Source organism: Silurus meridionalis, chromosome 1 (genome assembly GCF_014805685.1).
Source record: "Silurus meridionalis isolate SWU-2019-XX chromosome 1, ASM1480568v1, whole genome shotgun sequence".
In the NCBI taxonomy this organism is placed as follows: Eukaryota; Metazoa; Chordata; class Actinopteri; order Siluriformes; family Siluridae; genus Silurus; species Silurus meridionalis.
Window position 1 is genome coordinate 23,208,274 of NC_060884.1, and position 14,604 is coordinate 23,222,877.

Sequence of the window (14,604 nt, forward strand, 5' to 3'; positions counted from 1 at the left end):
AATACTGGCTAGCTGTACTTTTTGGCTCATATAACAAAACACGTTGCTGGATTTCTGTCATTTATTGCATTTATTTCTGAGACTTTATTGCCCATGTAAAGATTTTACAGTAGCCAAAGGTGAACTGTTTAAGACATTGAGTGTGTGCGTGCCTTTCTGTGTGCGTAGGTGGATGGAGGTGATAAAGAGTGCAGCAAGTGCCGCTGGTAGGGTGAGTCTGCTTATCTCTAAAGGCCCAGAAGAGATGAATGGGAACTGAAGATTCACACTGAGGCTGGTTGTCCTCCTGGAGTTCGGGGCTGGGCCCTGCAGACTGCCATGAGTCTACACTATTGTTTTATTTAATCCTCTCTGTTTCGTGGCTCCTAATGCCATTATCTTCAACATTTCTACTGAATGGAAATGGAAGAAGTCAGGGGTCACCCAAGAGCTCTGTTCTGTTTTTTTTTTTTGTTTTTTTCTTTCATTTTTGACATGTGGGCTATGACCCCTTCATTTTTAAAGTCATGCCAAGTTTCCAGAAGAGTAATATAACCGTAAACTGTTATTATATTCTATTTTGGTTCACATGGTCCAGTTAGAGTTTCAGCGGTCACATTAAAAAAAAAAAAAATCGCCAGTTCTTCCTCTGAAACTGGGAGCTCATCCAGAGCTGCAAAACGGTATTGTTTCGAACCCATTACGACTTCCTGAAGGGGTTTCAATGTCATTAAAAGCTCATTTTGTGTAACCCCTCATATTTACGGGGGCAAAGTAACGGAGCGGAGTAATGGACCGAAATCAGGTTTGGATGGTAGAGTAAGTGAAGAGATTGAAGTGAGAAAGGATAGCGAACCACAGTGGTGTGGGCCAAAGGATATTCCTGCACCCAGATGAAGAGATTGAGTGTTTTGAGGGAAGGATCCTTGTCCTCTGTAAATAGTTGTAAAAGGTGTGGTATGAAAGTTCTAGAATTGCATTTAGGGCACTGAAATAAAAATGTGCGACAAAATAATTGATCTGGTGTGGACACAGAAGTAAGTAGCGTCTGAAGTGTGTTTGTGCTCCTGTTCGGTTCCACGCTCATCGCATTGAGACTTGAGTGACATATTTGTTATACTTTATTAAAACGCTTGGTTAATTAACAGTCATATATGTAAGAAATATTGAGATTTATTGAAAGGTTTGATTAGAGAGTTTTTAACAGTTTTCTTACTGACAGTGCATTTGTGCACAGCTCTCATTTTCTAAATTTGACTTCTTTTTCTCCCTGAGAACCACAAGGTGGAGTCGTCATCTAAAGAATACGTATGGTCTTAAACTTGGTGCTCACTGACACAAAAGCTGCCTATTCTTAATGTCTCGTGGTCAGTAGTTACCTTCGGTTTCTATTAAACATATGGCTCTGCTGATTTCTGACTTCTCCTGCACGATAATTGTGAATTTATGAAAGGGAACATGGGCCATGTAGTAAACTGGTCTCAATAAAGTAACGATTCATGTGCTTAAACCAAAAAAAAAAAGGTCAGTGGTGTTTTTTCTTTCAGTTTTCTTTAATAGCACATAGAGAAATGTTAAAGCACAGGTTATGCTGTTTTCTGTATTATTATTATTAATAATCCTTTGTTCTGCTATAAAGGCCAGTTCTTGTATGTAAATATTTGGGTTATTATATGGTAAAGTGAAGTTTCTTTTAAAGGAATATTTCTGTGAACCTTTTGATTTACACAATCCTCTACATACCCTAAATGCAACGGATTAACCAATACAGATTGGGTGATTGAATTTCGCTTCTGCTTTAAAGGCTACAATCTGTGATGAACTTAATGTCATTCAAATCACTGCCTTCAGACTTTTTGGACTATAACCTCTTCCTGGGTTGGATGCTTGCTGAGGATGAAAGTGATCCTGGTTTCAGTGTGGCTGCTTTAACAGTTTCTTGCTACAGGAAGTACTTCTGTTCTTTGCTCTATACATTACTGTATGCCATATAGACAGAACATAACCACGTAAAATAGCAGTTAGAGAGCAAAGCTTCCTACATTGTAGCTCCAGTGCAAAACAAATAAAGCAAAACCTCAGACACAATACAAATCTTGGCTTATCAACTGTATAGTTTTAAGGAGAAAATTGTGTTGGTTTAATTTTCGACCTGAAGTGTCCCTTTAAGATTTTGAAACAGCCATGTGTTTTCTCATAAGGGCTGAGATGAACTGTACATGATCGTTCTCATTTGGGAGATTTGACTTGTGATATTGACTGGATCAAAGTCTTTACTAGACTGTTACATTGGGACATGAATGCTGTAATGGGTCCAACCAAAGACCTAAAGTCTCAAATGACTGAATACTTTGGCTGAGGTTTTGTCAGCCACAGATTAATCGGTACTGGTGATTGCCTTGTTTTTTTTTTTTAATACAAGTAAGCGGATATTATGCACCTCTCATGTGTCCTGGATTATTAGAAGTTTTTTTTTCTTCAATTATCTTATTATTTTTGTACATTTCTTACAAGGACTGGAATTTAATATTTCACTCTCGCCTGCCCCGTACATAATTTACACGACTGTCATGTATAGAGATTAGAATGAGCTTTACCAAACCTCCAGGGTGCTTCTGTCATTCAAAGGAAATCCATACATCACATTTTACTCCTGTTTGTTTTTCACATTGCTCCTATTTATTGTGTAGCATGTTGCTGTAGTCAGTTTCCATGTCATTACATTTAAAAAACAACTAATAAAAATGAAACGGTTATTAATCAGGGTCTGAGCTTTAAGTAGTTTTTTTCTATTTCTATAAAAGTTGTCATCATTGATCATATATTCATCTCGTTTGTCTCTGTTTTACATAAGAAAACAGCTCTATATCCTCTTGTCCTTGTGGTTTATTAATATGTTTGAGTCTCATCACATGCTGCAGTACACAGATCTTGCCTTTTTTTTTTTTCTTCTTCATTTTCAAAGTGATCAATATTCTATAAAGGAAAATAGTTGGAACACATTCAAAAGACGTGTGGCATTGATGAAAAGGTCCAAGCCTTTTGTGAATGCTGGAGAAGAGGTCATGAGGAGAAATGTTAGATCGATGGAGGGATTTAATTCCGTTGGTTCTCTCATCGCTTTGGAGGTGTCGTGTTCCCATTGAACGTAAACCTGTGAGAAGAGGAACAGAATGAGACGTTATGTTCTGCCTGTCCTGTGTATATTTTGGCCATCGTACTGTACTCGCACGTGCGCATGATGATATCAGGATGATTAATAAACAGCACACAAATGCAAAAAAAGTGCCGCCTTGAATATCAAAGGAAACATGTTTTACCTGCACATCCTCTCCATCATATTAGTGAGTAAACGGTCTGAGATTCCCGGACTCGACTCCTCCGCGAGATTAAAGGCATTTTCCAGCTCCTCTAATGCACACGCACTGCTTCCAGTCACACGCCGCTTCTCTTTTAACTGCACAAACAGTAGAAATGAACACCAGATCTAGAGTTCGATATCCGATAATATTGCTGCTAATAACCTAAACTTATTCACTTAAATGGTTTAGGCAAATGACTTGAGTGCTTTGGGTCGTGCTCGTTAAACCTATTTGTGATGTTAATTCCATAAACCCGGTCAATGAACCGAAGCAGTGAATCCGAGTGAACTTTTATGAGGGTTATGTATTCGTGCTGTAAGAGCGTACCTCTCGAAACACAGGCATGAGGAGCGTCGTGAGGGAGGATGACTTCGGCTGCCTCTTCATCGCATCTGCTGTCTGTAGTGCAGAAGTGAAAATGTGCTGTTTACATAACATCTACCAACCATTTCATTACAGTCAGCAGTATTAAAACATCTACTTTACTAGTGAATTTTTTTTTTTTTGTCTTTTATATATTTATTCTTCACTTTCTCTTTTAGATCAACTACCTTTTTCCTTAAAATGTAAGTCCATGTTCTTTGTTGCAAGCAGGAGATTGTAGTAATGGTTTGGCAATATGCGTAAACATTATACATACGATAATGTCACAATATATAATGAATGAGATAAATAGGAAGCATTAAACGATAAATGTTTAATACACTATTTAGGCAAAAGTATTTGGACATCCGACTTTTCCAGCAATATATAGTTACCACAAAGGTTGAACCACACGGTTGTAAAGTATGTCTTAGGATGTGAAAGCATTCAATTTCCCTTTTACTTAAATTTCGAGACCTGAACCTGTTGCAGCGTGACAGTGCCCCTGTGCACAAAGCCAGCTTCATGACAATATGGATTGCATGTAAATGGAAGGTCTTGAGTAGCCTGCTATAGAGCTCTGAACTCAACCCAATCTAGTGGAACGTCTTCCCAGAAAAGTGGACGTTATAAAAGCAAATGGAAATATATATAGAGACATTGAATTGGAACTGAAGTCATTATTGCTAAACCTTGACCATAGTATTCATATATTGCATGTCATATACAGATATATATGTATATATATATATATATGTATATAATACCATGGTCAAGGTTTAACAATGTTCACTTCAGTTCCGATTCACACCCCCCTCTGACCATACAAAAGCTACTCATCCTGGGAAACAGTGGAAATGAATAAGTTCACACACCCACCTTACTCTCTACATCATTACTTCCAATCTGTGACTTGTTCAGAAGTCTGGGTTTTACAGTGGGAGGGAAAGTCCACATAGGACGCTGATCTGCTTCATCACCTTCCCCATCCCTGAAATCCACACCCACACACTGGTTACCTTGAACTCTACACACCACTAAAGCAGTCAGTGTAATGTCCATGTTATGATCTTATACATGTCGGAGTCATCAGAGCTGGAGTCGTCACCGTGGCCCTCGGATTTCCAGCGGCGGTAGCGGTCGATCAGCTCTGCTAGGTAGGACGTTTTCCTGGTGTAGCGACTGATGAATTTATGCTTAAGCAGCTCTTTGGCTGTCGGCCTCTGCAGAGAACGTTAGCATGCAAGTATTCTTAGCATAAATAAATGAAAATTTCAATGCAGACTTGTATTCATGTACTCTGTTTTTCCCTCATTGGTTTTGATAAAAGAGCAAACAGTATTGAAATGAAAATTCTGGAAAATTTAGATCCAGAGATTGATGACTTTATGTGGGTTTAGTTGTGCCTTACCTCCTATAAATAAAAAATAAAAAGGAAACAAAAAAAAGGGGGGGGTTTACTTACAAACCGTGGGTCTTTGTTAAGACATGCTTCCACAAAGTCCTTGAAGGCTTTGCTGTAGCTGCCCTCCAGAGTGGGTGGGTTGTTCTTAGGGATAAGAAAGAGAACCCTCATAGGGTGCAGGTCTGAATTTGGGGGTTCTCCTTTAGCCAGCTCGATAGCTGTGATACCCAATGACCAGATGTCAGCCTGGGATAAAGAGAAAGTAGAAGTAAAAATGAGAATAAAAGAACATAACATTAAAACCCCTTGCCATCTGTTCCTTTCTAAATAATTCATCAGGATAATTTACACGAGTGAACAGAAAGCGTTCGGTACTTAACAGATGTTTAGCAACTTGATTTGTACTCTTACACTTGATACTCAGTGGACCGAATAGTGGGACAGTAGTCCATGGAGAGTGTACCTTAAAATCATACGCAGACTGCTTAATGACTTCAGGAGCCATCCAGAACGGTGTCCCCACAAAAGTGTTCCTCTTGATCTGCGTGTCTGTTAATTGGCCTGCCACGCCAAAGTCAGCCAGCTTTACCTCTCCGTGCTCGGATAGTAAGACATTGGCAGCTGTTTGGATGAAAAGGTTTTTGGTGAGCAGGAAAAGCAGAAACGCATAGCAGGTCTATTCGTCCTGTACTGTTTATATAGTGCGGATAAATAACTGATTTTGATTGGTCAGAAGGTGTGATTCAAATTACGGGTTTCAATCAATTTACTTATTTTAATACCATTTAATATGATTACTGTTTCTAAAGTAAACGTTAATTCACATAAATTTGTATGATTGCACATAATGTAAGCTGATCAAATAAACGGCTGGAAAAAAGTGTCGTTATTGAAAGAAAGAAAGCGATAGATGGAGGATTTTAGGATGAACCATCTGAGAACTGCCTGGGCATTTCCGGTTTCTTACTAATAAGGGAATGAATACGCCTACACAAAAAACAAATGTTATTTGCAGATCTGGACATGGAAGGATGCCACATGCTCTGTGGCTCTGACACAGCTTCTGGGTTTTTGTTTATTTTAACACACAGCAGAGTTTTCAGTAAAACAGAGATGAATTCAGTCCAGACCTTTAATGTCCCTGTGAATCTTCCTCTCTGAGTGGAGGTAGTCCAGTCCTTTAAGGATCTCTCGGAGAATAGTGGCGATGTAGGCTTCCTCCAGTGGGCCTGGCTTAAGCTTACACACACAACACAGAAATCCTACGCCAAGCCACAAACTGTGGTCCTCCGTATACTCAAAATACATATTTTATTTCTACACTGTAAGCAGGGTTAAAAGGTTATCAGGATGGTATTAATACTTACCATGTCTAGAGCAGAACCACCACCCAAATACTCCATGATGATCCATAGCTTGGTGCCCTGCAGTCATACACAACTTACTGTTACCGGAACACAGCCATTCACATCATGCATTTATTTATTCAGACATAAAATATGTTTCTGAGGCTGAAATTTACAATACAGTAAATCTACAATATGCCATTTACAGGTACAGGTATTTTTTGATTGGTGAAGTACTTATGAAGTATTCTAATATTTTGAGAGTGAATTGGTGGGTTTTTGTTAAATGTGAGCCAAAATCATCACAATGAAAAGAACCAAGACTTAAACTACTTCAGTCTGAATTACTGAAATAAATGAAATAAACTTTTCCACGCCATTCTAATTTATTGAGATGCTACTGTATGTGAAGCTATGTAAATGAAACCATGTCTGAGCAATAGTCTTACATATTAGAGTTTGATAAACCTTGGAAACATTTCGTTATGGCATCTGAGAGACACCTGCATGTTCACTTTGTTAATATGCAACAAACGAGGTAATTTAACTGCATGATTTATTTTACCAAACAAATACTTAACTGTTGCGATAGTAGTGAATCTGCAAGAGTGAAAGGGAAAGTTTATAGGACTGTGGTGAGACCTGCGATGTTGTATGGATTAGAGACAGTGGCATTGAGTAAAAGACAGGAGGTGGAGCTGGAGGTGGCAGAGCTGAAGATGTTGAGGTTTTCATTGGGAGTGACGAGGATGGACAGGATTAGAAATGAGTTTATTTGAGGAACAGTGCATGTAGGATGTTTTGGAGACAAGGTGAGGGAGGCGAGATTGAGATGGTTTGGACATGTGCAGAGGAGGTACATGGGGTATATCAGTAGGAGAATGCTGAGGATGGAGCCACCAGGAAGGAGAATAAGAAAAGACCAAGGAGGAGGTTTATGGATGTGGTGAAGGAAGACATGCAGGTAGTTGGTTTGAAAGAGGCAGATGTAGAGGACAGGGGGTCTCCCTAGTGCGAATAACAGCTTTACACACTCTTGACATATGCAGTCAGTCTCTCCAGACATTCTGCTGAAATACTTGCTGAAAAACACACTGGCCTCTATAATTCTCAAAAGGAAGAGGTGTGGCACAACAAGGACTTTTCCAAGAGCTGTTTGCCAGGACAAACTAAGCAATCAGAAGGTCAATCATCACTGCAGCCTTCCACTGGTCTGTGTTTTATGGCAGAGTAGTTAGACAGAAGCCTCTCCTTGGTGTAAAACCAATGGAAGCCTGCTTTGTGTTTGCAAAAAAGCACCTGAAGAACTCAGATGTTATGTTTGAAAGAAACAAGGCACTGCTCATCAACTGCCCAAAACCATCCCAAAAGTGAAGCATTATGGTGGCAGCATCATGCTGTGGGGGTGTTTTACTGCAGCTGGAACTTGGCAACAGGTCAGGGTTGAGGAAGGGCTGAATAGAGCAAAGTACAACAATATCCTCAATACAAAACTGTTCTACAGCACTTAGAACCTTAGACCGGAGGTTCACCTTCCTACATGACGATGACTCTAAGCACACTATATGAATGTCCTAGAATGGCCCAGACAGTGTGTGTGTGTATATATATATATATATATATATATATATATATATATATATATATATATACACATTATATATATTTAGCAACCATTATAGTGTATCTCTTAAAGGCACAATACTATAGAAATTAAAATAGGATATATTTTAGAGTGGTCAGTGTGCAGCTTGTATATCAGTACAGATTTACTGCCATTATTGTCAAAATAGCTTGTAGAAGTACACCCTAAGTGAACATGTCAAAACTGTGTCCCAAGTGTCAATATTTTGTATAAGCACCATTGTTATCTTGCAATGCCTTAATCCTCCTGGGCATAAAATTCACCAGAGCTGCACAGGTTGTTGCTGGGCTCCTCCACTCCATAATGACTCCATAATTGAGCTGCTGTATGTAACCTTCCGCTTGAGGATGCCCCACAGGTGCTCAATAGGGTTCAGGTCTGGAGACATACTTGGCCACTCCATCACCTTCACCTTCACCTTCCTCAGCAAGGCAGGTGTCATCTTGACGGTGTGTTTGGGATTATAATGTTGGAAAACTGCCATACACCCAAGTTTCTGAAGGGAGGGCATCATGTTTAACCCTAAACATTTACATTTACGGCTTTTAGCAGAAGCCCTTGTCCAGAGCAACGTACAAAAGCTTTAAACTCTCTATCAGTGAACAAATCTAGACTGGTATGCTAGATTACAAATTTAAGATAAATCAGCCTACGATTATGTTGATTTTTTTTTTTTTTTTTTTTTAACAAAGCTTGGAAAATGTTAGTTAAAGTGTTCTGAAAGAGGTAGGTCTTTATCCGTAGTTTGAAGATAACCATGGACTCCGATGTTCAGACATCTAGGGGAAGTTCATTTCACCACCTCGTTGCCAGAACAGAGAACAGCCTTGATGTATACCTCTTATCCTGAGAGAATGTGGTACCAGTCTAACCCTAACCCTAATCATGCTTCAGAACGTCACAGTATCTCCATGTTTCAATCAATGAACTGCAGCTCCTCAGTACCAGCAGCACTCATGCAGCCCCAAACCATGATGCTACCACCACACACTTTTCTTGGTAGTCTTCAACAGGGTGTCACATGCTGAACACCATCTGAGCCAAACAAGTCCATCTAAATCTCATCAGACGACAGGACATGGTTCCAGTGATTCATGCTCTTGGACAGGTTGTCTTCAGCAAACTGTTTGTTGGCTTTCTTGTGAGCCAGCTTCAGAAGCGACTTCCTTCTTGGATGACGGCCAGACAAACCGGCTTGTTGCAGTGTGTGGTGTACGATCTGAGCACTGACAAGTGGAACTTTCGCTTCTGCAACCTCTAAAGCAATTCTGCAGCACTCATGCATCTGTTTTTTAAAAAACAGCTTCTGCACCTTGATTGACCCTTGTGAGGCCTATTTTCGGTGGAAACTATCTTTCCACCATCAAGCCTCTATATGAACCTGGCCATTGTACTATAACTCACTTTTATTGTGTTACAGGGTCTTCTTATAGCAGAGACCATCTTTGTGGAGAGCAACAATTCAAATTCTCAAGAAAGTTCTTTCCCATGAGGAGCCATGTTAAACATTCAGTACTCAGTATGAGAGAATTGTACTCAAAGAACAAAATTTTAACTGCTCTAATACAAGATACACAAATGTGTATGGTCCTGTCAAGCAGACAAAAAACACGAACATGATGAATAGGACATGTGGCTTTGCATATTTACACGACATGCAGCTGTTCTCACTTATGGTGTACTCACTTTTGTTGCCAATTATTTAGACAATAATGGCTGTATGTTGTTATTTTCAGAGGACAGTAAATCTGTACTGCTATACAAACTGCACATTGACAACTCTAAAATAAAATTTGTGAGATACAGCATATATATATATATATATATATATATATATATATATATATATATATATATATATACACACACACACACACACACACACACACACACACACACACACACACACACACACACACACCGTATTTTCCGGACTATAAGCCGTTTCTTTTTTCCCATGCTTTGAACCCCGCGGCTTAAACAATGCAGCGGGTAATTTATGGATTTTTCGAGGTTTTTCCCGATTTCACAAGCTTCATGCCAAAAAACTGATCCCCATATCATTAGACTAATGAAATTGTCGAACGGGTTAAAGTCAACCAATGAAACTCTTTATATTAAATCAGATGCGCTCCCACTGAATCGGGCTGCACCACATCATAAATATGGATGATGTTCCTCTGACGTTTGACCTGCCGCTCACTCGGACTGTCTACAGGAAATGTGAATCATTCGTCATGCTGAAAACAACCGGGCATGAAAAAACACACTTCACCTGTGTTCTGAGCTGCATGGCATTGGGAGAAAAGCTTCACCGATGGTGATTTTTAAATGCACAACAATGCCAAAAGAAAAACTCTCGAGAGAAATAGTTGTGAAAGGAAGGAGGAAGACAGTGAACAATGACTTTCTTGGTAGGCTACTGTTTAGATACAAGCCGTGTAACAGACACTGTCTTTCATTAAAGCCTGTGTAAAGTTCATTAGTTTCAGTGTAGACAGGCTTATAGACAGGAGCGGCTTATTTATGTTCAAAATAAAAATCTTTGTAAAATTCTGTGATGCGTCTTATATTTAGGTGCGCTTAATAGTCCATAATTTCTGTGTATATATATATATATATATATATATATATATATATATATATATATATATATATATATATATATATATATATATATACTGTATACACATACACAACCCTATCAGGCACTTTATGTAGCCACTATTAAATAGATATGGATAATCATAGAAAGTACAGTGTGTACAATTCATGGCTGGTATACTAATCTCAAAATTGCTTGGGTCAATTGCTATTACACAATGAAACTAGGATTTAACACAAAAAATTCAACACTTAAAATGAACTCATCTAAGCATGTATATGTTTATGCCAAAGTAGTTTACCATATTAGAGCTCAACAGGAATTCGAGAAAAATCAACACAGGTTTCTGTCCAGCTGCTATAACGGACTCCACATCTGTCTGTGTTATATTTCCCAATAAAATTAAATTAAATTTACTTCAATGCTATTTATACAACAATGTGACTGATTTTTTTTATGCTATTAGTTGTTACCGAATTTTAATAAAGATAAAACAGAATGTGTTTGCAGCAACCAAGCTGAATTAAGTTCTTTCTAGTGTTATTAAATGAAGAGAAATATGAATAACTTGTACACAGACCTTCAGGTAGGAGCCAAAGTATTTGGTGACGAAGGGACTGTCACACTGGCTGAGAACTGTGATCTCCTGCTGAATGTCTTCGATCTCATCCTCTGCCTCCTCTAGATCTATAATCTTAATGGCCACGACCTCCTTGGTGTGGTTGTTAATTCCTTTGTAAACTTCTCCGAAGGAGCCTTTGCCGATGCGCTCTAATTTGGTGAAATACTGCTCAGGATCCAGACGGGTGTTCTGGCCAATAAACAGAAATGCACATTAAACACGATAATGCTTAAATACAGTTTGCACAGAGAAACACACACCGAATAAAATTACAGCATATGATTTTTTTTTTATAGAAAACTTTAGAGTAGGCCTTTCAGAGCCAAAGTAGTTGTCACAAATTAACCTGGCAGTTACCAAGCAACAGGTTCATCAGGAGACATTGCTGAGTATTTTACTGCAAATCTGAAGCAATAAAAGTTCATTCGGTAGACACTGTAAAATCAGGCACTGCAGTTTTTTTATGCAATCTACAGTATATGATCAGTGTAATAAACATGTTTGCCTGACATATGAACAAATACTATTCATGGAACAAGGATTTATTTTTTTCTAAAAATAGATTCCAAAATATAAATAAATAAATAAATAAATAAATAAAGCATCACTCTTAATGCTGGTCTCAAAGTTCAGAAGATAAGATGTATTAGTACAATTAAACTGTACCCTTGTCCATTAAACTGTGATTGTAAAACATCTTATAAAAGTCTGAGAGCAAAGGTTTAGCCATAGATTCAGTCCATTTGTCTCCAACAATTACGCTTGCATTAAAAATTATTCACTGATCTGTTATTCCTAGTAGTAGAACATCTACTACTACTTAATGTTAAACAATAACCACAAAACCGTGGAAATCGACATTAAAAATATTTGCACGGAGAAAGCGCAAAGAGTCGTCTGAGTTTTCATATCTAAGCCTGTTTTTTCCGCGAATAATGGTGTAATGTGCACATTTTTAATGCAGTGAAGCTAATCGTTGTATGAATATGTGCCATAGGTCTCTCTATTGAACATTATAAAAGCACAATATTTGAAGCATCATTATGTGATCCATTCAGACTCTTAACATCAATTAATGAAGAAAAAAAAAAGCTATGAATGTAACTAAATAAAATATGTTTAATTAAAGTAAGGGGCATGTCTGAAACACAGGGCTTTTTTCATTCAGATGTTAACCGGCTGCCTGCCACCTTCATGTTCCTCTGTGTAGCAGTTGATGTGTGTCTGAATTGAGGAAAGACAGTGTCAGTATTAGAAAACTATTTATTATTAATCCCTGTAGCCTCTTCTGATTTTAGATAAAGAGGAAGTTGAGATAAAGAGACCTTTATTGTATGTAATATAAGGGGTATTTTATGACGAATTGATTACTTTATTATGAATGCAAATTTCAAAACATTAAAAGATATGGCAATTTTTACATACACACATTATATATATATATATATATATATATATATATATATATATATATATATATATATATATATATTTTTTTTATTTTTTTTATTTTTTTGTTTGTTTGTTTTTTTTTTGTAATAATTCAAGGTTAAAACAAGCTACTTCTTTCCCAAAGTTTTTCAAACGCCACACCTTAAAAAGGAAATCATTTTTGCATTTAGAAACGTAATGCTTGTGTCCTGCAGAGCATGCAGCAGCAACACCCTGACTGCTCGAGTAAACTCGCTCAGGGGAAGAGAGTCAGTACTGAGCAGGATGGTATGCTCACACTCATATGTTCATGTTGTCCCTGACTTGTTCACACCTGCCACCACACCATCACAGTGCTCTTCTGAGCCAAAAGCCTCTCATCCTGTGATTATAACAACACTGTTCACAGCACATCACAGGTTGTCTTTAACAACCAGGCGTACTTTACTATATTTTAACTACATAACTTTCTTAGTACCATCTCTGACATATACTTTATTACCTAACCATATCCTTTAAGATCAATCAAGTGAATAATAACAGAAAATGGGTTGTATAAGCAAAAAAAAGCATGCAAAATCACATTATACTGTTTTACGCATTAGAGCAAAAATTAATTTCATAATTATTATAATTGTAATTCTAAAACAATGAGGCCCAACCGGCAAACCTGGTCATGGATTAACCTTCTGGCAGAGAAAAACATATTATAGCATATTAACACAAGACTTCAATTCAATTTTTAACATAACATTTTCTTCCATCTCCATTAGACTGTGTAGCTAGATAGATAGATAGATAGATAGATAGATAGATAGATAGATAGATAGATAGATAGATAGATAGATAGATAGATAGATAGATAGATAGATAGATGACATATAAGCAGAAAGACAGATCAATAGATTAATGCCATCCCTTAGACCTCGGGCCAGGATTAGCGGCATTACCTGGTTGCCGATGCCCAGCAGATGCGCCATGGCGGCGGTCACACCGTGCTGGAGCTTCGCTGTGTTCCTGGCTGGAGTGGGTCTCTTCCTCTCCGCCCTGATTTCTGTTGCTGTTCCCACACGGTTGTCTGGACCGTTGTTTTTTTGTTGTTGTTGTTTAAACCCACAGACACTCACAAAGACACCTTTCTGTCTGCTTTCCTCAGTCACAGCTCTGTGTCTCTGCAGGCCCACAGCGCCTGTGTAAAGCGTTTAATCTGGTTTTCGCTTCCATGCGGGTCGCGTGTCCCGGTCCCCGGTCACCGAGCCTTTAATCTGTCTCTCTGTCCCTGTTGCTGTCTCCGGGAACACACGACACGCCCCTTTCCTTCACCGCTACTGTTAGAAAGGAGGATTCACTGCGCATGCGCATCACACTGGACACTTGGTTATTGTAGTTTGTGTGAGGCGCTTCTCAAGGCCAATCATCATCATCATCATCATCATGACTTATTTAGGAAAAATGAATAATCATTGCACTGCCTCCCTTTCATTATTATTTTCTCTGCCTCCCTTTACATACCCTGCACAAACGGTATAGTTCATGTCTTTATTTATGATGTTATCATTTTATTTTCCCACTTTTTTATTTGATAGTTTTTCATATTTTTTATAGCATAGGCACACCATGACAAATTCCTTGTACATGCAAACCCATGATATTTCCCAATAAAGATGATTCTGATAATATTGTACAAATTGTCCAGGCACATCGATTGATGAAAAGCGTTCGTCCAGGTTTACTACAAATAGTGAGAATCTAGCATGTTTTAGAGCTTGTAAATGTACTAGATTTCTTTCTGAACCAGCTTTGTTTTGTAATTTTATTAAATAATCTGTTAGAATTATTAGTTAGA

General features: G+C 38.1%; 2 protein-coding genes across 5 annotated transcripts in view; one reads left to right on the forward strand and one right to left on the reverse strand.

Moving 5' to 3' along the window:
- Window positions 1–2,744, forward strand: part of farp2 (FERM, RhoGEF and pleckstrin domain protein 2) — a 51,355-nt gene extending 48,611 nt beyond the window's left edge. For all 4 annotated transcript variants that reach the window (XM_046855670.1, XM_046855684.1, XM_046855662.1 and 1 more), the window contains one exon: window positions 169–2,744. In XM_046855670.1, the coding sequence (XP_046711626.1) occupies window positions 169–259 (91 nt within the window). In that variant the 3' untranslated portion in view covers window positions 260–2,744. The remainder of the gene's footprint in view (window positions 1–168) is intronic.
- Window positions 2,636–14,076, reverse strand: stk25a (serine/threonine kinase 25a). The gene is made up of 11 exons (XM_046855694.1): window positions 13,709–14,076; window positions 11,286–11,516; window positions 6,477–6,533; window positions 6,240–6,348; window positions 5,573–5,730; window positions 5,170–5,355; window positions 4,782–4,927; window positions 4,584–4,695; window positions 3,669–3,740; window positions 3,300–3,436; window positions 2,636–3,133 (listed from the first exon to the last, which is right to left on the reverse strand). Exons 1-11 carry the CDS (start codon window positions 13,736–13,738, stop codon window positions 3,094–3,096), a joined length of 1,278 nt encoding a protein of 425 aa, XP_046711650.1. The 5' UTR covers window positions 13,739–14,076; the 3' UTR covers window positions 2,636–3,093.
- Between the last annotated feature and the right edge of the window lie 528 nt (window positions 14,077–14,604).

What these genes read in the sequence shown, in the direction of transcription:
- stk25a (XM_046855694.1), bottom strand. Translation starts at nt 13,738, where the DNA reads ATGGCGCATCTGCTGGGCATCGGCAACCAG. An exon ending in TTAACAAAGACCCACGGTTT is followed by an intron (nt 4,928 to 5,169) that starts GTAAGTAAACCC and finishes CGTTCTCTGCAG; the next exon opens with AGGCCGACAGCCAAAGAGCT. An exon ending in TCATGCCTGTGTTTCGAGAG is followed by an intron (nt 3,437 to 3,668) that starts GTACGCTCTTAC and finishes CTGTTTGTGCAG; the next exon opens with TTAAAAGAGAAGCGGCGTGT.